We start from the raw sequence: 26,446 nt of genomic DNA, 5'->3' as shown, positions 1-26,446 counted from the left end.
TGTGAGAATAACGTTGATAACACGCTGGTGTTTCAGTTGTTGCTGAGCAGTGCTTACCCTAAGGCAAGGGCTTTTCAGTTTCCCGTGCTCTGCTGGTGAGCTGGGGCACACAAAGGGAGCAGGGCCAGGACAGCTGGCCTGAACTAGCCAAAGGGATATTCCATACCATAGAACGCCATGCTCAGTATATAAACTGGAGACAGTTGACCAGGAGCCTCCAATCGCTGCTCAGGAATTGGTTTGGCATCGTTCAGAGTGGGTGGTGAGCAATTGCATTTTGCATTGCTTGATTGTTTTTTTAGAGTGTACCCCCCGCCTTGTGTTGAATCTTTGGGTTGAATTCTTCTCTCTCTTTCTCAACTTTTCACTGCAGTTGTGGTTGTTTTTTATTTTTATTATATGTTACTTTATTTCAGTTATGAAATTGTTAATGAGTTTTACCTTTTTTTCCGATTCTCCTCTCCATCCCACTAGGGGGAGTGGTGATGGAGGGAGGCAGGAAGTGTCTGTGTGGTATTTATTTGCTTTGGGGTTAAACCATGATAGTTGTGTTGTTTGGTTTAAAAAAAAAAATAAATCTTAGATAATTACCTTCTGTATAAATTCACATCACTGTCTGTTGGTGCAGTCCCATGTATTAGCTTGTTCCGAAGTGAAGAATTTGGGCAGGATATAGGTTTCTATGAAAAGGACTTTCAACTGCAGGGTTTTTTTCTGCATCTGAAGCCAGACTTGCTATTGAAAATCTTCATTCCTTTTTATAACTTTTCTTTCATCACCAAACTTATTTATTTTTTTATCTTACCAAAAAAAGTCTAGTAATTTCTGTAGATATCTGTAATTAAACACTAATAAAAAGGAAAACACATTTTTATCATGAAAGCAGCCTTCTAAGTATGAATAATTTTTAAGAAATAATGTTTCTCTAGATATGGAGATTTTTCTGTTGATGAAATGGAGCACTTCCATTTTACCATCTTCCTCAGAAACTGGAGATAAGAGTACAGAAAGCTATCTTTTGATTTTCAAAATGTTTGAGTTTTGGGGCAGGAAAAGCAAGAGATAGTGCAGCATTGAATTGATTCTTGTTGAAGAGTTGGGGTACATTATCAGCACACAACGGTTTGTTAACAGGGATAGATGTCTGAGAGCTCTTTAACATATTTTTAAATAGGTAATCTTGTTAGCTTTTTTTTACTATCAGTATGTTACAATAACCATAATCTGGACTAGGTGGATTATAGTATTTTGTCACAGAAAGGCAGAGATATTGGTTTTTCCACTGATATCTCCTTTTTTGAATTAAAGCAAATTATATTTTGAGTTTTGAAGGAGGAGACTGGAAAATCGGGAGGTAACTTTTTTTCTTACCCTACAGAAAGAACAATATTAAGAAAATAAAAAGCTCTATCTTCCTTTAGCTTGTTATGAAATTCAACTGTACAGCAATGCTTTCCTTTGTGGTTTAACGCTGTGTACTTGATCTGAATTCTTTTGTTGTGTTCTGAAGTATGACACTGTTTTTCTTTCAAAGGTGTACAGTAAAGTTAGTATGAGGCATAGTATTGTAAAGATGGTTTGTAGTTTGGGAAATGTATAAATTATTTTTGTGTTTTTATTAGCATTTAAATTAGATAATAATGAATGGTAAACTAAGCTGCAGTTTGTATCACATGACAATTTCATAAACGTTATATCTTCTGCTGAGCTGTGAGCTCACATATTTCAATATTTCTCATGTGATCTAGAGAAATTTCTGTCTTAGAAAATGCAATGCAATTGGGTCATTAAAGCCTAAAATATGTTAGGATTTCTTCAGTTGCTAATGAAATGTCTTCTTTTCAAAGCTGCTGGACAGGACAGATAATTTTTAAACTAATTGTAATTCACTGAGGCACCCTATAATCTATAAGAAGGTTCACCTCTGCACTGTTCATGTCCAGCTGTTGTCTTGAACAATTATCAGCAAGTTATTGTTCTGGTATGAGCCATGTCATGCTTGCAAGTGAGATAAAAAAATTAATGAGGGTGCATGAATGCCAGTTGATGAAGGTTAAGTAGATACAGTTACGCTTTACGCATTCTTTACTATGAATGTTGAGATTAAGGCAATGTACTCTAATGAGACCACACAAAGAAATGTGCTGATTGACAGCGCTTGATTTAGAAATGAAAAATGTTGTGTGAAGCCATATTTTTTCAGCCTAATACTTGGGTTGTTTGTGCACATAAGGACTTTGAATTTAACTTGTATTATGGAGCGTTATTGTGGGTTTTTTTTCCTTTATTCAATTACACAAATCCGTTTCATTGCTTTGACTAGGAAAGGTATATACATATTTTTAGTGATGATTGCAAGAGAATCATGCATCATTATGTGGTTATAGCAAGGGAATACTGAGAGGTTTTTATTTTTGCTGGGGAAGAAAGGCTTATTGCCTTTCTATAAGTTAAATTCAAAAATCTCTTTGTGTTGTAGATTTGTTAGTCCAATGTCAATGATATGCAGAAATAACGAACAGTTTGTCTACAAAATTATAATCAAAGATATAGATTTTTTTTTTAAAAAAAGGGGTGTATGTGTCTGTGTCAGAGCATATGAAAAGTAAATTATGTTGGACAGTTGCTAAAATCTGATTTCTTTTGAGAAGATAATTTTTCTAAGCAAAGTAAGTGTGATAGATTTAACCTGCACTGCAGTTGAATTACCACTGTGCCAGTATTAATGAAAAGTGGGATTAACTGCAGACTTGTAAAACAGGAAAGTTCAAGAGGAGGTGTAGAATATCAAAAAAGGATGCATTGTACTGAGGCTATTACTAGAGTATCTGAAGGAACAGTTTTAGGAATAATTATTTATTAAATAGTTTCAGTGATTGGTTGCATATTTGAAACTGTGATGGCAGTTTGGAAGCACCCTCAGGTAGTAGGAGGTTAGGATGTCACAGGTAAGAATGATGGATGAGTAGTAGAAGCACAATGAAATTTGGGAACAAAACCCAATACTGAAGTACGACTGGCAAATTTTGCTGTTACTTTTAAGTCCATCAATTCTGAAATAATTCTTTCTAGTTAAGTGCATTTCAAGCCGTCTCAAGATATTTATGCTGCATATATGATCTACAAATTAAGAACCATAGTAACTTTTTTGTACAAAACCCCTTAATCTGTAACTTCACTTGTCTGTGTTTAAACAGAACCTTTGACACATAAAGGAATTTCATCATGTTTAATTCCTTGTTCATGTTGCTAAATGCTACTGTATTGAACAGCGTGCTACTTATTTTACAGTGTCTGTGTCTGATGCTGGGAGGGGGCTGAGGCGCGGGGGCGGGTGGGCAGGGAGTACAGAGAGCCACTGTAGAGGAATAGCAGCTAGTAACCTTTATGTTAAAGTTTTGTATCAGTCATTAAAATGTTTCTAATAAGAAATTGTGTACCCTTGCTAGCATCCATCTGGTAATACTTTATTATAGAGACCTATAGTAGCTGACTGACTACTTAGAAAGTGGCAGAGTACCATAGAGTGGCACTGGTGTTTGTGAATGGGAAGTGTGAGTGCGAGTGTACCTGTGTCACAAGCAAACAACCTGGTAATAAATAATCTCAGAAAGTGGCTGTCTGAAATCAAATAACACTTCTCCAGTCCATTCAAATGCATTTGATATTGTATAAGAGCATAGTATCGAACTTGCCTTACCTTGTGGTCAGGGTATCAGAGTCTAAAATAAGAGGTGCTTATGCCCAAAATTTAACAGTGTAAACACAAAGTTTAGGTTAGTACTACAACCTGTGCTTTTTTTACTTGGGTTTATGTACATGTATGTATGTATATGCATATATCATTTGTATACAAAAAAAGAAAGGAAAAAAAAAAAGAAGAAAAAAGGTAAGGGAAGAAGAGCAGAACAAATACTGGATTTCACAGAATTTTTTCCGGTAGTGAAACATCGTCGTTAATATGTTTACAAGTCACGCATTGTAACGTGACTTTCAGTTCTACTGTCCCAGACTCAAGACAGATTAAATCACAGATGCATAAAAGCTGCTGGCATCATCAGGTGAAGAGATTAAATGGATTTGAAATCTTTAATTAAGAAAAAGCAAAGATCATGTTGAGTGCTGAGATGTTTTCTTATTCTTTTAGAAGAGCATTAGGAAGGGAAAAGAACTATTTAAACCAAGAGAAATAGGTATAAAATAGTCATGAATAAATTTAAACTGCAGATTGGTTCCAGTCAGCTAGATCAGAGAGGTTCAGGTATGCTTACCTTGTGAATGCATCTTTAAGAAAAAAAGCTCAGTATTTTGACTGTAGACTGAACAAAAATATGAAAAATGTATAAGTTGTGCTTTCATATGGCAGCGACTTGGTCTCTGGACCATGAGAGTTCCTATCTTACATTTATTAGATGACATTACAGTTAGTATTACTGTTGCAAAACCTTACAAGTAAGGGATAGACTTGATTTCCTTCATCTTCTCTCCCATCCCCATACGCCACATAAGGTAAATGTTTATGAGCAGCAGATGCAGCAGTAGTGCGTGAGGGAGGTGCTGGACTGCAGACTGCAGGATGGGAAATCCCCAGTGATTTGGCTGTTTCTTGACGTGCCTCCCAGGTTTCCCGGCTTCCAGGGGTTGTAACAATGAATAAGCAGTCTTGCTCTGAAGGTTCAAATTCAAGCATTTGATGTGCAAGTCCACTGTTACTTTCAGGTTGCCATTCACCGTAATGCCATCATCTTGGAGATCTAGAGATGCTGCATTGCGTGGTTATGTACTGGTGTCTGGTATCTTAGGTTGGTAGAAGTGACCCACCCATCTAGATCTCCAGGCATACTTCAGGGTATTTCAGGTGCTTAGAGATACTTCAAGGACTGGTGTGAGGAAGTGCTATTTATTCTCTCTGATGTCCTTGGTCTCCCACTGCCTGTGTAACTTGGCAGTCCACTGCTGACCATGGCTTCCTCATTCAGTTTCATTCAGGATACGCCAGGTCCTCCCTAGTAATCCCAGTTTGCTGTTCTCTCCCCTCTACCCTTTCAGTTTGGATTCCCGTGTATTCCTATTTCTTCCCACAAATTAATAATCAGTTCTTTGTCAGTTTAATTCTGCCCCTGCCTTTTTGGTATGTGAGGCACTGACAGTGCTATGAGGTGACAGTGATAGCTTAGTAAGTTTTTTGTCCCTCTTGTGTCAGATCATTCGTTCCTGCTCTTGCAATCCCCTGTCTGTTTTGCTGCCGTGTCCTGTTTTTTTTGTGCAGTCACTTGATGAATTAGATTGAAAACCTGATCCAGTGTTTCCCTGCTGGAAAAATCTTGAATTGTTTTAAGTTGAGATTAGAGGTTAATAAAAGAACTAAAATAATATCAGAACACATAAACTACACTTTGAAAATCTGTGTTCAGCAAAAGTACTTACAAAAGCATACTGTATAGTGCGATACGTGTTCTGTGATGAAATTACTTTTGTGTAATAAGTAGTATAAAGTGTCTTGTTTGTGAGAATACCTTGAGTATTGTTCATCCATAAGGATATGTGGTAAAATGCTGATTTTGAGAGCTGAGTTGCTGGTAAGACTTTAAAACACTGCATGGATTTATGAAGTGGTATTAAAACCATAGTTTAAGGGAAGGAGATGAGATTTTAATGGAATCTTTCTTCTGTCAGAAGCATGTTCAATTTAGCTGTACATATAGATGGTACTTGTTAACTTTACGTCCTACAGTAACAAAGATCACATCAATAATGAAAAATGTTTATGTTATTAAGTTGTTACAGTGTACTGTTATGAGAGAAACAACCCTGAAGTCAAAACAAATGTTTAATTGAAAATATGTAACATTTGTTTATAATTTAATGTGGTAGTCAGTTTAGTGATTTTTTTGTGCCTTATTTCAGTTACAAGTAAATCTGGTGCTGCTAGATGGGGGTGTGTGTCCATCCAATTCTCTTTTCTCGTTTGACATGAGTGTTTACGTGGCTATGCAGTGAGCTGAGCAGGGAAGTGGCACAACTGAAAACTGGCTTCTGGCATTCACTATACAGGTAGAAGTACGCTCGTCAGTATAAAGTGTCGGGAGAAAGGGTGGAACAGCCTCTTTGAGGTGCAGTGCCAGCTTCTGGTCAACTGGGATCATGGGATAGTGCTTTGTGAGCAACTGAGCAGATGCGTCAGTTCACTCATGCTGAGGGAAGAGACCTGAGTTACGCTTTCTGCTCTGCTCCTGATTACATGGTCTGCCCTGCTCTGGTGCCGGTTAGATTACTCCACAAGCTGTGCACACTTGCTACTTTGGTAGAAAACTACCCACTATTTTGTTTTTTGCTTGATAATTTTTCTGTCCTGTTAGTGAGTTGAAGACGTTTTTGAAGCAGCCTGATTATTGTGCGAGCTTTTCAGAAAATATAGGAGCATACAGCCAAGAGAAAAGCTGGGTGTGTGAGGGGAGGGATGGACTTCCCATCTATTAGCGGCAACGCTGTACTATGTCTGCATATTGTGATTTGTGGAATCATAGAATTGTAGAACAGTTTGGGTTAGAAGGGGCCTTTAAACGTCATCTAGTCCAGCTCCCCTGCAATGAGCAGGGGACATCTTCAATTAGATCAGGGTGCTCAGAGCCCTATCCAGCCTGACCTTGAATGTTGCCAGGGATGGAATACCTACCACCTCTCCGGGTGACTTGTTGCAGTGTTTCAGCACCCTCACATTAAAAAAAAAAAAAAATATTTCTTATATCTAGTCTTAATCTCCCCTCTTTTGGTTTAAAAACATTACCCCTTGTCCTATCACAAAAGACCCTACTAAAAAGTCTGTCCTCATCTTTCTTAAGTATTGAAAGCCTGCAATAAGGTCTCCCTGGAGCCTTCTCGAGGTGAAACAAACCCAAACCTCTGAGCATGTCCTTGTGGAAGAGGTGTTCCATCCCTTCGAGCAGGTCCAGAGGCAGGCCACAAAAATGATCAAACAGGTTCATGTCTTTCCTGGGCTGACAACTCCAGAGCTAGATGTAGTACTCGAGGTGGTGTCTCACCAGAGCAGATTAGAGGGACAGAATGTCCTCCCTTGACCTGTTGGCCACACTTTTTTTGATGCAGCAGGAGATACAGATGGCTTTCTGGGCTGTGAGGGCACATTGTTGACTCATATGCAGGTTTTTATCCACCAGTACCCCCCAAGTCCTTTTCTGCAGTGCTGTTCTCAACCCCTTCATCCCCAGCCTGTATTGATACTGGGGGTTGCCCTGACCCAGGTTCAGGACCTTGCACTCGGCCTTGTTGAACTTTATGAGGTTCACATGGGCCCAGTTCTCAAGCTTATCGATGTCCCTCTGGATCACATCCCCTCAGCAATGTCAACCATGCCACTCAGCTTGGTGTAATCTGCAAACTTGTTGAGGATGCACTTGATCACACAGTCTGTGTCATTGATGAAGATGTTAAATAGTGCTGGTTCCAATACAGACTGCTGCAGGATCCCACTCATCGCTGATCTCCATCCAGATATTGAGCTGCTGACCACTAACCTCTGGGTGGAACCATCCAACCAGTTCCTTATCCACCAAATAGTCCACCCATCAAATTCATATGTATCTAATTTAGGGAGAAGGATTTTGTGGGGGACTGTGTCAAAAGCCTTACAGAAGTCCAGGTAGATGACATAGAGGTGAGGCTGACAGGGACCTTCTTTCTAACCTTTTTAAAAATGGGTGCCGTGTTTCCCTTTTTCCAGTCACCAGGGACTTCACCTGACTGCTGTGACTTTTCAGATATGATGGAGAGTGGCTTGGCAACTACAGTCAGTTCCCTCAGGACTTGAATGCATCTTATCAGGTTCCACAGAATTATGTATGTTCAGGTACCTCAGATGGTCATGAACTTGATCTTCTCTTACATTGGAAGGGACATTGCACCCCTAGTCCCTGCCTTGACGTCCGTCCACTTGAAAGGTGTGTGGGAGGAGAGGTTGCTAGTGATGACTGAGGCAGAAAACTTGTGGACTCTCAGCCCTCTCCTCGTTCGTTGTTACTAGCTTGCCAGTTACGTTCACCAGTGAGGGCACACTTTCTTTCACCTTCATTTTTTTTGGCTGACATACCTGTAGAAGTCCTTCTTACCATTCTTTGCGTCCTTGCCAATTTCACCTCCATCGGCACCTTGTCCTTCCTGTCTCAGTGTACACAACTGGGCAGTGTCCCTATGCTCTTCCCAGGACACCTGTCCCTGCTTCCACTGCCTGTGCGTTTCCTTCTTACCCTTTAGTTTGACCATCAGGTCTTGACTTAGCCATGCCAGCATCTTACCGCCTTTCCCTTTCTTACATCTGGCGATTGAGAGCTGTTGCAGTCTTGTGGAAAGTGTTCTTAAAGATCTGCCAGCTATGTTCTGCAGTCTTGTCCCTGAGGGCAGTGTTCCAGAGGGTCCTATTGACTAAGTCCTTAAAGAGCCAGAAGTTTCCTTTCCTAAATTTCAGGATGCTGACTTTACTCTTCACTTGAACCATATCCCTCAGGACTGTGAACTCCACCAGTGTGTGATCACTGCAACCCGGGCTGCCTCCAATCTTGATGTAGCCAAGTGGCTCACTTGTGTTGGTTACCAGCAGGTCCAGTATTGCATCCCCTGTACTAGGGCTGTCTGTTACCTGGCTTAAGATGTTATCCTCAATGCAGTCCAGGAGTCTCTTGGATTGCCTACAGCTCACCATGCTACTTTACCAGCAGATGTCAGAGTCGCTGAAATCCCCCAGGAGGGTGAAGCTGCCTCAGTGTTTCATTTGGTGATTTGTGTAGTTTTCTTAGTACAAAGTAATGCTCAGAAATCTTTTTTCTTACACATAGACACACATTTGGTGTAAATACTTACTTTTAATTAAATGGGTGGGGAAATTTACACAAGTCAAAGAGTAATTTAGAACAAAGAAATCTGTGGTTAAGGTAGCATTTTTTTCCTAATGATGGTCCAAGTATTTGGGTTTGAAGTGAGATCTGTTTAACGTGGCTTAGATAGGAAAACAGTATGTCTTTCTCAACGTGAAATGTGCCTTTGTGTATTTTAACCAAAGGACTTTTTAATTGAGATACACTAAGTAGAGTGTTTCATGTCTGTTATAAAATAAGCTCTTTGCTAGCAAACTACTACATCTCACAAAAAATGCTTTCAGCTTTGTCAGAGATTGCTATCTGAAAAATAATTGTATTCCATATTTATAAAAAGGTATTTCAACTGTAAATTTATAGTGAACTTCTTGAGTACCTTGCTAAAACTCACTCTGGAGCTGTAATCCTCCAAAATATTTTCATCTTTTAGGTTGGTATAGCATATGACTTTAAAGACCGGCAGTAGTACAAAAAAGTTAATTCATTAATTTCCTCTATATGCTGCATAAAACCAAGATTAAAAAAGGAAGTTGTTAACATTTATGGATGTAAAAATGTACATATTATGTCTTAACTGGAAAGCATGCAGTATGTTCAATAACAGAACTATATCAGACAAGCTCTGTCTAAACCTCTGAGGGCAATTAGGTAATTTGGAAGTAATGGAATCAATGGTCATTGCATGTTGTCATTATTTACATCTGAAGGCATTCTTTTTTTAATTTTTTAATTTGGAAAAGTATTCTGACTTGTCTTTCCTTTGCACAATTATAACTTTTCTTGCTATTTAAATCAATGTAGTGAATGATTAAGATTTTTTCAGTAATGATTTTGCAGACTACTGTAATATTTTAATATTTTAAATTTACTTCAGAATTTCAAATTTTTTTTGGGGGGGGGGGGGGGGGGAAGCTTTAAACAGGAAATGCAGGAAGATTCCGCTAACTCTTTAGTTGCTTACTCTTTTGTTGCCATACTCTGTGTTCTACAAAGTTGAGATTTGGGAACCTTTTTTTGTTTGTTTTTCCCCTTCCTTTACATTCTGTTTTGTGTGGTCCACAGATCAAAACTTGCAAAATTGTAGACTTTAGGCACTTGAATTGTTGTCTGTCTTGGAATTTTTATAATGGAAAACTTCACACTGACTTTGAGGTGAATAAGCAAAAGAGACCATGATAAGATAATTATTCTAACAAGACAGTCAAGAAGAATAGAGAAGACTTCTGCAGAACTCAGGAGGAGGAAATAAAGTGTTAAAATATATTGCACTATATATCTTTTTTTGGTATGGGACATTGTTTTCTGGTCACAGGAAGTGTTATAGAAATTCTGTTTTTAAAATCCTGCTTGACTGGAGAAAATTACCTTGGGGATCTTGTCAATCACGCAGTGATAAAGTAATAATGACAAGGATAAAGTAATAATGTGCAAGTAACTTGGGATTTAAGTTTGTCCAATGACTCTATGAGTGTGCTCTTGCTTTCTGTCCTGGTTTTGGACAGGACCATGCCACTTCTCTCTTGTGAAATTATTTCTTACAGCCAGTTTTCTATTGGAGTGTTAAGCGAAATGGGTAATAATAGGGATGTTTGAAAGACACGCTCTACTTCTTAGCAGCTTCTTTGTTTTTAAGAATTTAAGCTTATATTTCAGTCTGTAAGTTCCTAAGGTCTGCTTAAAGGGAACTGTAGTCATTAAGTCAACCTTTAAGTGTGTGCTTTTGAATTAAAAGCCTAACTTGAATGAAAGTGGTGCTTGTATGAGAAACTGAAGGCAAAAAAGTTGAATTGCTTTATGTTCAGTGCTGACTTTTGGTCTTTGAAACTCAAGGGCTGAAAAACATGTTTTAAATTGAAAGTAAAGATTGTAGTAAATCACTTTTGACAGTGTAGTGAACTAAGGTATAAATGGGATAAAAGATATTTTTACTTATTCTTGTGAATAAATAATGATAAATACTAACAGTTTGAAAAATTGCACAGTAAGATCTAAAATTAGTTTGTACCTTGGACTTTGGTCTAGGAACAAGTAATTGTCCAACTTTTAAAAGCTATTTCGTGAAGCTGAAAGAGTTTTGGTATCAAGCAAATAATGAATTGTTCATTAGGAGATTTAAAAAATCATAACTGTTTAACTAGTAGTCTTACTTGTAAACAACAGCAGCATAGTTAGGGAAATACAAATACTGCAGCATATTAATGATATTTAATATACCACGTAATATCTATAAGCAACAGAAGCCACATCTTGGAGTGTCTCTCATTCACATTTTACTTGAGCTTGTATTTAACATACTTCAGTATACTGGTTTCAAATGCTGTTCTAATTTTTACTGCTTTACGGAGTTAGAGCTAGGGTGTTAAAATTTTCATACTAGTGAATTTTGAACATGGCTAAAGACTTAATAAAAGTGCAGTGCAAAAGTATGATTTACTGCTGCTTATCTGTCTTCAAAGAAAAAAAAAAGTAAGTTTGAGTAACACCCCTCTTCTTACTTACAAATGCTGAAGCTTAGAATGATTTCTGTTTGTTCAACAGTTATGTTGCCTCCAAACTGGTCTTTGGCAGGAACACTGTGTTGGAGGTTGAATCACAACCTGCATGGTCAATAGAGGAAGTTTTAGGGTAGGTCGATAAAGTGGACAGTAACAGATTGCTAAGACCAGCTGGTATTCACCCCAGCTTCTATGGGTACTGAAGGATGAAAAGCTGAGATATGACCTGTGCTGTATAAACTGTTATTTGAACTTATGCCAGCATCAGAGGAAAGGAAACAAAGTGAAAAATGTGATGACAGTTTTTAAAAAAGTTTCTGGAGTTTGAGGATTGACAGTTAGCAAAGTTGATATCCACGGTAGGTATATTGTAGATAATCACTAATAGAATTAGTTAACAATTTAATAAATTACTGATACACTGGCAAAATCTTCTCAGTCTCAGTAATGGTTGAAAGCAAATAGGATTTTGGAAACTGTTAGGAAAGAAAAACAAAATAATAATAAGTAAGTGTCACTGTACAAGTTCAAGCTGTGCCCACATCTTGCATACTTTGTGTAGGTTTGTTTCCTCTTGTTAATAAGAGGTATAGTAGAGGTACAGCAAAACTGATCAGGATTATCAAAAGAAGTAAAATAAATCTTTCTTTGTACAATGCATAATTAAGAATGGGAATGCTGTGCTGGAGGACTTCATCAGTGTTTAAAATTTACTAGGTCTTAAAAACAATTACACAAATGCATGGAAGAACAATCTGTTGAGGATTATTACATGAAAAGATTTTGCTCTGGAATTGGACAGCCTCTGAAAGGCAAGTACATGGAGACTTGCAAAGAAGTGTATGCTTGACTTGTGCTTGTACTTTTTCCTGTGCATCTTATTGATCCCTGGAAGAGGTTGACTTTTGATCCAAGAGCATAGCTGCTCTTATGAAGAGTATTCTGGAGGCAAGCAGTGTAGTTATGATTCTAACTGCTTTTTTAACTGGATCTTGCTCATTATGTTGCCTTGTCCCACTTAATCTGACCCATGCTGGCTCCTTGTCCAATAGTTTTGTGTGATTCTCTATCTCCTTTCAGATATCGGACCCAAAAAAGTGGAGCTGAACAGTTGTCATTCCATTTCACAGTGTATATAATAAGATTATGGTGCTTCTTGAATCAACTGTCCTTACCTCAGGTGTAACTGCACTTGGGTCTTGTTATTCTGCTTTTGGTAACTTCTGTTAAGTGACGGATCAGCCTTGTAAGGCCGAAGCAGCTAGGTCTTGATGGTAGGAATATATCTTAAAATGGGGAGGTCTGAAAACAACATAATTATTATGTGTTTACAGGAGCTAGACTCTTAACTTAACTGCTGGGAACACCAGTATTGTTTTGCTTTTCCCTGTTCAGCAATCTCCGTTGTAGTAGAAATTTCAAATAAACCCCTTCCCCCCTTTTTCCTTTCCCCTCCCAGGAAAGTTAGTGAAGTTTTCAATCCTTCCAGGAGTTCTATCAGTCTTAACTTGAAACTTTCGGTTCTAGTAGGGAGCCAAGCAGGTGTTCAGATTGTAACTAAAAAACATTCTTCTGATTTGTATATGCTGTATTTGTGAGAGGGTTTTAGATAGTTACTTCTTAAGAAATAGGATTTGAGAGCTGATTTTTTTCCTTCAGAATTTTATCAGCTGCCATTAAAAAACATGAGAGCTTAATGTCTTTTTTTTTTTTTGTGAATGAACTAACGTTATTTAGAAACTGTTTAGTCAGTATGATAACATGTTTTCAAAATAAAATGAAGATGGTATTTCTGCTTGTCCTGGTTTCAGGTGAATAGAGTTCATTTTCTTCATAATAGCTAGTGCAGTGCCGTGTTTTAGATTTGGTGTGGGAATCCTGTGGTCGGGGACTTTTTGGTTTCTCAGACCTTGCCGGCAGGAGGGCTGGAGGGGCCCGAGGAACTGGGAGGAGACACAGCCAGGACAGCTGAGGCAAACTAGCCAAAGGGGTATTACATACCATGGGCCGTCACATTCAATGTATAAATTGGTGGGGGGGCTGGCTGGGGCTGCTGATTATTGCTCTGGGAATGGCTGGGCATCAGTCAGTGGTTGGTGAGCAGTTCTATAGTGCATCACTAATTTTTTTTCTTTCCTCCCTTCCCTTTTGATTTCATTCCTCTCCCTGTCTCCCTCCTTTTCATTATAACTGCTATTGTTATTATTATTATTATTATTATTGTTTTGGTTTTATTGCAATTGGTAAACTGTTCTTATCTCAACCCCCGAGTTTTACATTCCTTTCCAACTTTCCTCCCCATCCCTCTGGGTGAAAGGGGAGTGAGCAGGTGGCTGTGTGGTACTTAGTTACCAGCCAGGGTTAAACCATGACACTGCTTTAGAAAGCTTGGCGATTTAGTTTAGCTACTTGGCTAATTTCCGAAAAGTGTGTGTTCATGGTTATAAAAGAAGACGAAAGGTGTGGAGGCACTACTAACACAAATCTGTGTGCTTATTCACATGCTAGTTCCTGTTGTGTGATTGGTCAGCCTATGCCTGTTATTGCTGTCTTCCTTCAAAGAAGAAACTTATATATACATCTTAATTACCTGTTGCTTTTTTTAAATCTTGGACTGCCTATTCATGTCATGATTGTACAGTATTTTAATGGGCAAGTTGTATGTGCTGGCAATTGTAAAGACTGTAAACTGAAGTACTTATTTTTGTGCATGTAATGTGATGTACATACAGAAAATTAAAGACTTTATTAAATAATATAAGAGGTGCTATGTGCTAAAACTATCTGAAAAGATGTTCCAGATTTTTTGTTTTTTTTTACAGTGCTATTAAGAAAAATTATCAGTATATTACGCTTATTTTTGAGAGTTGGGGAATGATTATATTTACATTATATATGCTTCAGTTGGTTTTTTTTATGCAGATTATGTAATCCTACAAGTTTAATGGGATGGGTATTTTGTGGTAAGATGAAATACTTAAAAAATAGGCTGATTTGTAGAGAAGCTTTGTGTGAAAGTATCTATAAAGTCAGTCATTGAATGTATTTAATAACTGAATATAGAGGCATATTCTTCTGAATTACCTTGCATTAGTCTGTTGGAGATAAAATGCCTGATTACATTTGTACCTTTGCTGTTATCAGTGATGCCAGTTCCTATGTAACCTGGAGAAATGTTGTGGTAAAATCTTCCATTTTGAATGAGTTACCATGACGCATGAATTTGAGTTATCATAACGCATGACTGAGTGATTATGCTGTATACATGAATTGTGCCAATTCAACAGTACCATTTTCAATATAGGAGCAACAGTGCACGTGTGCATGACTGAACACGTTTGAGGGAGGTAAGAAGTGACAATCTCTTACAAACTGCTCATAAAACTTGGGAAATACTCACTGTTGCAGCAACTACCATTCCAAAGATAGGAGTTACCAATGAACAGAAATTGTCAAAAAGGAGAGGCCTGAATAAACAGCAACTTAGGATACATTGGCAACCTTCCATTATGTTTTCCACGTAAGTGTTTTAGTGAGCATGAAGAATAGCAAGTACCCATACTTTCTAGGAGTTTGCAATGAAACTTAATGTAAAGTAATGGAAACATTTTTATTTTCAAAGCTGACAGTTAAAACTGTGAAACATTATTTATATTCCTATCATAGTTAATAGCTTCTTCATACTGATTTTTCAAGTTTTGGATATATGTAGATGTAAAATAAGATGGAGTGTGAAAGCTTTTTCATAGTATTTGAAACATAGTCCGTACCCCATTAAAGGGCTGGGTTGGATTATTAGGGGCAACGAACAGTCCCCGAGGCTAACATTTGTGTTGCTACAACCTTAGGCTGCTCTGTTTGGAAAGAGCATTGACCAGCTTCCTGGCCTCTCAGCATTCAGGCATTCTTCCTACTGATGTGGGCTGTGCCCAGTGTCCTCATTTATGCTTGTTTTTATTAAAAAAAAACCAACAGGTGTTTTCAACAACATTGTAGAATGATTTGGATCTAGTTTAGAATTTCTTTGCTGTTTTGAAGCAGATTGTCACAAATAACTGCTGGTGAACCCTGCAACTCAGTATGGAATTTGCAAGTGGAGTTGATTGATTGCACCTGTGTAGTATCAGTCTAGGAAATAGGCTTGCCGGTGTCCTTTTTCGGAGGCTAAACTTTTTGTTGCTTTGTTGCATGTCATATTGCTGAATGGTAGTTGTGGAGCAAAACCCCATGTATTCCTTGTCAGACCTCTGATTTCAACAGTGGTGAGGCGACACCTGCAGCACTGCATCCAGCTTGAGGCTCCCCAGTAAGAGAGAGACATGGACATCCTGGGGAAGGTCCAACAAAGGGTTACAAAGATGATGAAGGGACTGGAGCGTACCTCCTACAAGGAAAGGCTGAGAGAGTTGGGACTGTTTAACATGGAGAAGAGAAGGTTCAGGAGGATCTTACCAATTTATATAAATACCTGAAGGAAAGATGCAAAGAAGATGGAGCCAGGCACTTTTCAGTGGTGCCTAGGACAGACAAGAGGCAGTGGGCAGAAACTGGAACACAGGAGGTTCCTCCTGAACATGACAAAACACATTTTTTTACTGTCATGGTGACTGAGCACTGGCACAGGTTGCCTGCAGAGGTTGTGGATTCCCCTTCCATCCTTGGAGATATTAAAAAGCTGCCTTAACACAGTCCTGGTCACCTGCCAGGTGACCTCCAGAGGTCCCTTCCAACCTCAGTAGTTCTGTGATTTATAGGAAATTATTCCACATTTTTGCTCTGAACAATTAAGAACTTTTTCAGCATTTTCTATTTGGCTACCACCTCATTTGCTGTTAAAGATCTCTTTGATTCCAGATAACTTTCTGGGGATAAAGAATGCATGTCTTTCACTTGAATATCCTACATTATGGGGTACAAGCTATCATTTACTTCTAAAGAAAGGAGGTAGGCATCTGCTTTCATAACAAGATTAGGTACAGGTATATCCTTTGAACCCGTGACCCCAGCCTTGCTCTTTCATTTTTCAGTGAAGACAGGCTGCAAGATGACTATTGTCTTAGCTAAGAGGGTAGGAGAGGTGCAAGGTCTTGTATAATTTTCTATACACTCTGTTACAAAGTGATACAATAACTTTACTGGGTGTTCTTTAGATTTCTGTGTGATGCAGTTTTCAAGTTTCATCTGAACTAGGAATTCAGGCTTTTTAAAACAAAAATTTACACCTTCAAGTTCCTTTTGAAGCCTGTATTTCAAGGGTGTTCTGTTTTTATTTAGTATGATAATGTATTTTAGAAGATTTGTTTTTCTTTGCATACAGATGCACAGACATGATTTTTCTTACAACAAAGGTAATGGGTAGCAGGTTATATCAAGTACATCAAGACCTGTGGCAGAAATGGGAATGTGTATAGCAATTCATGAATGTAGATTATTTCAGTGGCACCTACCAAGAATGTAATTGTTTCAGAGATCTGCAGAGTAGCTACATAGGTTTCAATCCATATTTTTATGAAATGCTATTCTGTAGGCTTCCAACTGTGATGTCGTATTTGTAAAACAGTCCTGTCACCACTTCCTTCAGGACTCTTAATTTCAGTCAGGTCGTTGCCACAGATGGAAGTAGTTGACTACAGTTGAATATGTGTATGGACACGTTTGATGAGACAATAAAAGCAATCTTTCCAGTAGCTGAAACTTCTTTTTGAGGTATTTGTCCATCTGTGCACTGACAACCACATCTGTTAATTTTGGAGTCATGTCCATATGGATGTGGCATCATGGAGATAAGAGGATCTGTGAATGATGGGAGATTAATTCTATGTGTTTCAAAGTGCTCTAACGCTTTGTTTCCCAGCCTGAGAGGGCAGAGCAGTTGGAGCACAAGGTGAGGCACTACTGACTAAAAATTATCTGCTTCAGATGCTGGGGCCATGTGTATGCCCCCCAGTGCAATAGATGTGGCATATAGGCAGAACTTGAAAGGATGTGTCATTCTTGATACGTAACATTCCTTTTTAGTTGTATAATGCCTGAAATAAGATGTAATTTTGAGAAAGTTAATGGTTTATTATGATGGTCCAACTTCTGGTGCCGTGAGAACTGTTTGTGCATTTTTGAGATGCCTTGGTTTAATTCTTCTCTTGTTAGTACAACATCATCTTACATCTATTTCCCTCAGTAGTCACCTCTTTTCTGCAACAGCTGCCCACTTTCACTAGGCTGCTTTCTCTTTTTCCAGTGTAAGCAGATGTTTCACATTTTCTATCTTCTGTATATTTTCCTCCCTGCTCCAGTGCCCTCCCCAGATAAAAATCTAATTCCTTATTTTCTTTGATTTCCAGTTAGTCTAGATATTTACTTCCCCTGTTCAGATCTTTGTATTAATTTGTTTGCTTTTTTTCACCCCAGTGCACTACTTCCCCTTTTTTTCTTGTTGGTAATAGAAAACAGTTTTCTCTTTTCTTTGTGTTTTTTTGGTTGTTGTTGTCATGTCCATCCCCCTGTCCCCCACCCCCCTTCTAAGTTAATAAGCTAATGAAGTAAAAATTTCTAGAGGCACTAGGAGGTATCACAGTTTTCATTGGAAAGTGCAACTTTTCCGATAGGGAAGACAAATAATATATATGCTCTACTTCTTATTGCTGCCAACTACATAAGGATGTGACCTGAATTCTCCTGAAGAAGTATCACGTAAGTTTGCAGTAATTTAGTTTGTTGTGCAGTTTTATCACTCTGCATACAATCCCTGCACGACTGCCTGAAGTATATATGTTCTGTGCTTATACATTTTTCTTCAGGATTGTGATGTCTTAAGTATTGCTGTAACATTGTGTGTAACCCCATCCTCAATGAAAATTCCAGAGGGAATTAGCTAGTTCATCTGCAGCTTTTTTTTTTTTTTTTTCCCTTGATTTGAAAGTTGGGAGTTAAAATAGTGCATGATTTGCTATTTTTTTCTTTTTTTATGTTTGTATATCTGTGTATTATCTCTGTTAGAAGACTTGTAATAAATAAACATTGCTTTCTAGTGCTGGAAAAGCAAACATATTTGTATTTTTTTCTACTTCACCCCTGTTAGTATCCAGTTCAAGGCTGTCAGGGCAAGTTTAAGTAAATGAATATATTCAGATAATTTAACTCTTTTTGGTTGTGACTATTAAGGAAATTGTTTTGTTTCCTGTAAAATGATGATTTGCAGAGTTCCAAGATAGCTGTAAAATATTACTGTATTTTCATTATGATTCAGATGAGTAAGACACATGGAGTCTGTGCTACAGAGATGTCCAGGTCTTCAAATGGAATCTGCATTTTTAGCATTCATAAGATAGGCAACTCAAAGTGATGCTTTTAAGAATCACTGTTTTCAGCATGTAGCTGTTAAGAAATGTCAGAGGTCAGTTAAGGTGTGTAACTGCAGGAGAAAACAGTTGTGTGATCCTGAGATCCATAGCCCCTGACATGGCCTTCTGGGTTCAGCAAGGCCTCTTCCTAAAGCATAACCAGAAAAAAGTGAAGCTTTAGTGGTAACCTCCTTTTGATCCAGCAGCTCAAATGTCTTTCTGTTCCTTTTGAACAGGGTACTGAGTTCTCACGTGGGTGGTTAAAACCTACTTCTTTTGCTTTCATGTGCATAGTGAGCAGAATGTCATTTTTCCAGGGACACGAAAATGCTAACCTTTCTGTTAAATCTGTGCTAAAAGAAATTCAAGGCCAACTGATTGTTGTGGGTAGGGTGAGGAGAAAGGCAAAAGAGGAGGGTTGTGGCTCTGTAACCTATTTGCTGGGAACTTGCCTATCAGTCCTGCTTCCAAGGTCTGCTTTATGTGTTAGCTCAGTAACTTCACTTTTCATAATACTAGGTTCTTTTCCGCATAGTAACGTGTCCTCAAGAGGAGCATTATGTTGCCTAGCAAAGGTAGAGTATTAAAACTGGTTTAGAAGGTGATTCAAATTTGTGTTTCTGCCAACTCAGAAAGGACTAGAATCTGGTTCCTTCAGTCTCTATGTGAGGTCTAAGTTCTTATCTGTGGTACTATCCTAAACAACAAAGCTCAAAGACCTCAAGAGGTCATTTAGTCTGTGTCCTAATCCTAGGCAAAATTTATTGCGCTTAGAAAAACACTTTTTGAGAATGACATAGCTCTCAAAAGATCTCTCTTAAAATTTAGAGATGTAATTTCCGTTTAGGGAAATCCTCTTGATAGTTCATGTTACATCTAGTTTTGTCAAGTGAGCTAGCAATTTTAATCCTATGTCGTCTTTACAATACTTCTCATCTATATCTAACTCCTGAAGTCAGTAGCATATGTTTGTTACAACATATTTTCTACTCCCAGATAACTTGAAGGATGTATAACTTAATTTGGAACAATCTTACTGTAAAAGCTTGGAAACTAATTTAATTTGTGAAATATTATACAGAATTAGATAACAGTAATACATTGAGTGAATAACGTTTGACAGTGCAGATTTATGCTGGGGAGAAAGAAAGAAAAGGGAAAAAAGGAAGAAAATAAAAAGGACAATCAGATTGGATTTAAGGAAAGATTTGGGTGGTTTTGGTCTTCTTGTTTGTTTGCATAGTAATTGCAATGATTCCTACGAATACATTACCAAGCCTATGCTGTTAGTTTAAGTGAAATTTGTATGACAATGTGTGAACTATGCGAAAATAATTCAACTTGCATAATACATTCCTATTCATATGAATTATTTTCTGAAAACAAAGAATAAGCTAAAATTTCCAGCCATGTTAATGTATGTTTATACAATCACTTCATTTTTGTGGTATTTTATAATAAGGTGATTACATCATAAATTTAAAATTACATCTTTTTTTGGAAGAGATAAGGAAAATAGTTGTATATTCATTTATATTCTTAGATGAAGAACCAACCCAAAATTTAAGCATTTTTAATGAGCCAGTTGTCTTTAATGATTTTGGTGCATATATTTAGACAGAAGTGGTCACAAAAATGCTTAAATTTTGGGTTGGTTCTTTATTGCTCAGTGTGGAGACATACTGAAATATCTTCTTTAAGATTTGTTATTATTAAAATCCAGTTCAGGATGCTCACCTGGCCGGGGTGACTGAGATATGTTTCATGGTATTTTGACTATGTCTTTTATGACCTTAGGCCATTTGTACAATTAACGTCAGCATCTTCACTCAGTTTCTCTCTATATACAAAAAACAATCCTGTTCTAGAAGGCTAACATGCTGACAAATTTCACTGAAGAGCAAAAATATTGAGAATGCAAAGAAAAAATGCAAAACCTGTGTTTTGTTTTTTTGTCTGTATGTTCTGATACATTTTTTCTTTGTAAATTCACTACACTTCATAGCAAATATCTTTTCTGAATTCATTAGTGTTTTCTGTTAATACTAATGGTTAACAATGAGTGTATTTATGTTTACTTTGACAGTGAAAAAAGAGGATGAGGATTTGGAAGAAAAGAAATCCGTTAAGAAACGAATCAAAGAATTAAAAGTTTTAGACCCAAAGATTGCACAGAATCTGTGTAAGTAGTTTCTGATTTTATGGCAAAGTAATGTTCCATAAAAATTTCTTTCTTGTCCAACTGCCTGGTTAGCACTTTTTGTTTAAAATGTGAGAATTTGTGCGTATTTGTGTTAAGCCCAAATATGTGAGTTAATACAACTGAAACATGTTTTAAAAGACCCAGAAAAGAGTTAATTATCCCCTGAGATTATTCTCTTATGTATATATTGAAGTACAAGCGTACGGCTTTACAACTATTTATCTATTTATATTTTCAAAATATACATCAAGCAATGCTTCCTGTCCCCTGCCCCTGGCAAGAAAGACAATAATGTCTACAAGATATCTGGCCATCTCTTGTATACTTTATAGAAAGAAGGCAATACACAGTAATGTGCAGTAATATGCAAATAATGATGCTAACGTTTTGGCAGAGAGAGTGCTGTAAAGAATAGGTTCCTAAATTGTGGCAGAGATAAAATAAGAAAAGATTGTATTACAGTGAATGAATAAACACTGTTTATAAGAGTATTTTGGTTTTTAACTGTTTATATGGTTTTGGCTGCTAATGGTGCTTTTTAAAGAGAAAGCTCTGGCAAGACCATTGAAGAAAGAAGTGTAATTGTCACCTCAACACAAAATACCATAACAGCAGGGATTATCCTGCAAAGTAGACTTGTCACTGGCTGCTTATGGAGGTCTTCCGTGATGCTGGATGTTGTGCATAACAAATGGATGAAGGCCAAAATTGTAAAACAGTAATTAAAAATACATTTTAAATTCTTATCTCTTATCTGTATTAATTTGCATACTGTTTGTTAACCTGTACATGCTATAGCCTGTTTAATTGGTGTTTTGTGAGAGAGTTGTCATCTTGCTTTCTTCATTATGTATTAAATCTTTGTTTTAGCAATTTTCCTTGGCTCTTTCCGAGTGCCTTATGAGGAAATCAAAATGATGATATTGGAAGTAGACGAAACACAGCTGTCAGAGTCCATGATTCAGGTAAGGAAAATGACACTTCAAATCTGAATATTTCAGGGTAAGCTTCTCATTAAATAGAAACCTGTAGTTAAAAAGCCTCCTTGTGGTGACGCAAGTAGAGACGGACTCAAAACCACTATTATCTGATTGGCTGGGGTCAGACAAAATGGACCTTTATTATTTTTACATATTGCTTATATATCTTAGATAGTACCAGGTGGCAGGCGCTGATAGGCTTTCTGTCGTCTTCTTGCTTGCTGTTGCCATTACATCCGTATGCTTCGGTTTTAAGTTCCGGGTTTTCACATCCTGTTTACATACTTGACATTTTTGTGGCTGTCTTAAAGGTACACAACTAAGTCTTCAAGGTCAACTAACTCATCTGCAGATTCGCTGCAGACCCCCACACCTCCTAACATAAACTTTTGGCTAATCACTGCAAGAAGCTTTTTTTCCTGTGAACTGTAGGGGATTTTTATATTTGTAACGCTATTTTTTTAATGAAAGGAAGTGAATTTAGATTCTCTGTTTTCTGCATTCATATTGTCCACATCTAAATTGAGGTTTTTGTTTGGTATATAATTGAACAGCATATGATACTCTGTTTCTTCCCTAGTTGCTATTTTTCTCTTTAATTTGTTTCTACCTCTATCTCATCTGCACAAATCTGTTCTTCTGGTTAAAAACTAGATGGCAAAAGGTTTGGTGTTTGGTTTGGTTTGGTTTTGGTTTTGTTGGCTTTTTTTTGTATTTTTTTTCCCGTGTCCTGTTAGAGTTGTTATGATCCAGGATCTTGCCTTAGGGCATCCACAGTGACCACTTGTCTTCTCTAGGGTTGATTTGGATGATGTTTTCCCTTTCTGTATTATTTTATTCAAAGCACAAAATCATTATGGTTCTGTGTGGAGATGAAAGAAACTGAAAGTTCCTTTTGTTGTTCTATGCACAGTGTTATTTAAGGGTTGTTAAGTTGAAGAATGTCATAAAATAATTTAAATACAAATACTTCATTGTAGAACCATGGAAAAAAATAATTTGGAAGGGATGTCTGGAGGTCACGTGATCCAAGCCCCTGCTTAAAGCCAGGTCAACTAGACCAGGTTGCTCAGGGCCTTTTCCCATTAAATTTTTAATATCTCCAAGGCTGGAGGCTCTGCAGCCTTTATGGACACCTTTTCCAGTGTTGAACTACCCTCATGGTGAAAACTTTTTTTTTCTTGTTTATCTAATGGGAATTTTCATTGTGACCTTGGCCTTCTGTTGCACATCTACAAGAGGAACCTAACTGCATCTTCTCTGTACCCTCCGGTTGGGTACCTGAACACCACATTAAGTTCCCCTGACACTTCTTTTCTTACAGTTCAACAAACCCACTTCTCTTCTCCTCACCTTGCCTGTTGTGTGCCGTGTTCCCCAGTCATCTTGGTGGGCATCCATTAGATTTTCAAAGTTATGCCTTTAGACTAAGATTGTCTGTCTTTTGGACAGGACTCCTACATGTTGTGATGAATATCAAGTTATTGCTGTTGTGGCTTATAAATGTCAATTTAAAATAATTAGTATCAATCTACTAGTAATGTGGCCTAGCTTTCAATTACAGAGAATTTAGGTAGTCAGTCTCTACAGTTTACCTGGAAGTGAGGTAGAGACATGGATACTAGTCTCTACTCAAACATGCAAGAAAGGTAAATTTAGATTTTTTAGAAACATGCTTTTTGCAGGAATGTTGATTAGTGAAGAAAGAAATACAGGTAATAGTGAGGCACAGAATCAGTTCTAACCCTACGGCTCTTTGAGATTCATATGTATGACTTGTACTGCAACATGTAGCAATTTGTACTCAGAGGTCAAAATGAAGCAACTTTATATTTGTGCGCTTAGCTTGCAAAATAAATTTCCAACATATTGCAATGTCAAAATAAGGTCCAGCTGAGGAGGCTATGCAATGTTTAGAATGCTGCTGTTCTTCCCACAAGGGGGAAGTTTAAAAGATCTTTAAACGTTGAGCTAATTGGACTTGACTTTCCTTTCTTCATTGAAGAATGAGATGTTTTCTCTTAAACAATGTTTGAAGTAACAAACATGAGCTGTCATCTCCAGTGATGGTATATATAATCATTATATAATTGTCTGTATTTTGTTCAAAGATGCCGTTAATATTGGCACTGAAACTATTACTTTGAGGTTATTAGCATGAACAGAGTGACTTACACCTCTAAGCTGTTTGTTTATTCTAGTTTGCACTTACATCACTTTTTCAAGGTTTTTTTCATGCTCAGAAGAAGTATGATTTGTATCTTTATTTTATTTTATTTGGAATAGTAGTAAAAATTCTCTAAAATAGCATGAAAAGCTGAGAGATGGAATATGCTATGTTGTTATGTGGCATAGTAGTTCATATAGTCCATGCTTGCTCTGAGACTCTTTCCCATGCTGTTTGACTTCAGCAATGTTTTTCAGTTGTGAAAATTTAGCTTTTTAATGAAATTAGGTCCTCAACAATATCATGAAGCAGCCTGTATATACTAAATAAATATTATATATCAAAATTATGGAAAAATGGCATCTTGATAATTTTTATACATACTAATTAAAGAACGCAATACCTTTGTTTTTTTTTTGCATCTAGGCGCCGGGGAAAAACATCATCAAACTGTTAATAGGTAGCTAATTAATGGCATAATTTTATGTGAACATTTGGCAAATACTCTATCAGTTGCAGTAAGTTAGGAAGAAAAACTTTACTTTCATTGAGAATTGTTTACTACTTTTTCCTCCTTTTTACTAATGTGGACTATTATTTCCATTTCAATGGTATATAACTTGGGATAAAGAATGTCTATTTTCCTGTGTATTTAAAACAGCTAACACAACCTAACCCCATTTTATTCTCTATGTAATTGGCATGGTTAACAATATTAAGAAATACTTCTTTGACACTATGCTGATAACCTTGTGGCTCTTTTAATTGGTATTAACAGTAGAGTAAATTGAAAGTCAGTGCATCCAGTAACATCTCTATATAGTTTTTGGCATCAGAATTGAGTCTTAAATATTTTTGACAGCATTTGAGTCGTCTTGTGTTGCTTTTGGAAGGGACTGAACGATTTTACTTAAGAAAAGGGTAAGAAAAGTTTAACAGCCAAATGTGAGGTGAGGAATAATGTCCTACAAGAGGACAGTGATGTCAGCAGCTACTTTGATTGAGTGAAAGTCAGCGTAATAGAATACAAGTAAAAATGCTCACAGTATCCTGTATGAGCACAGTCATAGGTATAACAAGGCATACTCTTAAAAGGATGGCAGGTCCCACGTATTGGGGATTTTTAAGGCATATAAATGATTCAAGAGTATAGATTGCATTTTTTTGACAAATGATTGAATACTTGCAAGCCTAAATCAAATGGAAAATTCAGTAGAACTTAGGCTCCAGATTTACTTTGCAAATTTGGATCTAGTCATTTTTATGAAATGATTTCATCCAAGTTTCTTGTTTCTGGGTAAAACAAGCCTGTAATAACTTTGAAAAGGGGACCATCTGAGTTTAAACTCAAAAAAGCATTTAAGACACCCATCTTCCTTTGGAAGTGGTAATTTGCTTCAAAAAATTGATATCTACCTTCACATATGCCTAGGTTACTAAATACATTTAATTATCCAGTTATATGACTCTTTCTGCCTTTAAAAACCTTCACAAGTACGGGTGATGGCCACGCTATGAAAATATGGTGCTGTGTTTCTTGATTCTGAGAAGAACAAAAGCATACGCAGGTTTGCAAGCATATGACTATTTTTATTTATTTATGTAAGATACCTCAGATAGTATGGTACACCTCCTTTCCAGAAATGTATTGCTTTCATCAATTTTGTGTAGCTTTAAATATTGCTCAGTGTGTCTTAATGTCACAGTTTCTGAAGTTAGAAAATTATTCTTAATCCTACTCTTTTTATGCTTAAGAAATAAAATATATTCTCTGCCTCTCCTCCATCTCCCTCACTCCCTGCTTTTCCCTCTCTTCCTGCCCCTGCCCCGTTAGAAATTAAATCTAGTTCTGAAAGATGTAAAAACTCCAAAAGTCATATAATCCAGATGATCATTGACTAATTACTGGAATGTTTCTTAGTCAAAATTCTTTCTCATACTTGATCTCTGATATTCAAAATATGTTTCATTTCTAGTAGTTCAAAAACTTTATCTGAACACCATAAAGCTGGCTTTGATATCAGCGGCTTCTTAATTTGTTTGTTTGTGTTTTTTGGTGTTTTTTTTTTCCTGACACTCAATATTGAAAACATTCATACAGCACTTGACTATTTCTCTTTTTTGAAAGTTTTGTGGGCAGTTTTTCTGTATGTGAAAATTATTTTACCATCAAACAACATTTTAATCTCAGTAAAGTTTAAGGAAATGTAGTATATTATAGAGGTGGTTATATGGATGTTGTATATCAAGATGATAAATAAGTGGGTTATAAATTTCTAATTTAAAATATATCTTTTTATGCTTTGTACCCTTTCATTTTTGCTCAATGTTACTGATTTAGTGCTGGACATCTTCATTCATAATTAACAAATG

At 37.0% G+C, this 26,446-nt stretch overlaps 1 protein-coding gene across 4 annotated transcripts in view; it reads left to right on the top strand.

Moving 5' to 3' along the window:
* DIAPH3 (diaphanous related formin 3) overlaps positions 1–26,446 on the top strand; it is a 245,621-nt gene that overhangs the window by 86,653 nt on the left and 132,522 nt on the right. For 3 of the 4 annotated variants that reach the window (XM_037376822.1, XM_037376820.1, XM_037376823.1), the window contains 3 exons: positions 18,041–18,073; positions 20,810–20,905; positions 21,797–21,891. In XM_037376822.1, coding sequence (XP_037232719.1) covers positions 18,041–18,073; positions 20,810–20,905; positions 21,797–21,891 — 224 coding nt within the window. The remainder of the gene's footprint in view (positions 1–18,040; positions 18,074–20,809; positions 20,906–21,796; positions 21,892–26,446) is intronic. The other variant, XM_037376821.1, reaches the window with a different exon arrangement.

This window comes from Falco rusticolus, chromosome 2 (assembly GCF_015220075.1).
Source record: "Falco rusticolus isolate bFalRus1 chromosome 2, bFalRus1.pri, whole genome shotgun sequence".
Taxonomy (NCBI): domain Eukaryota; kingdom Metazoa; phylum Chordata; class Aves; order Falconiformes; family Falconidae; genus Falco; species Falco rusticolus.
This window is presented reverse-complemented; position numbering and strand designations above follow the sequence as displayed.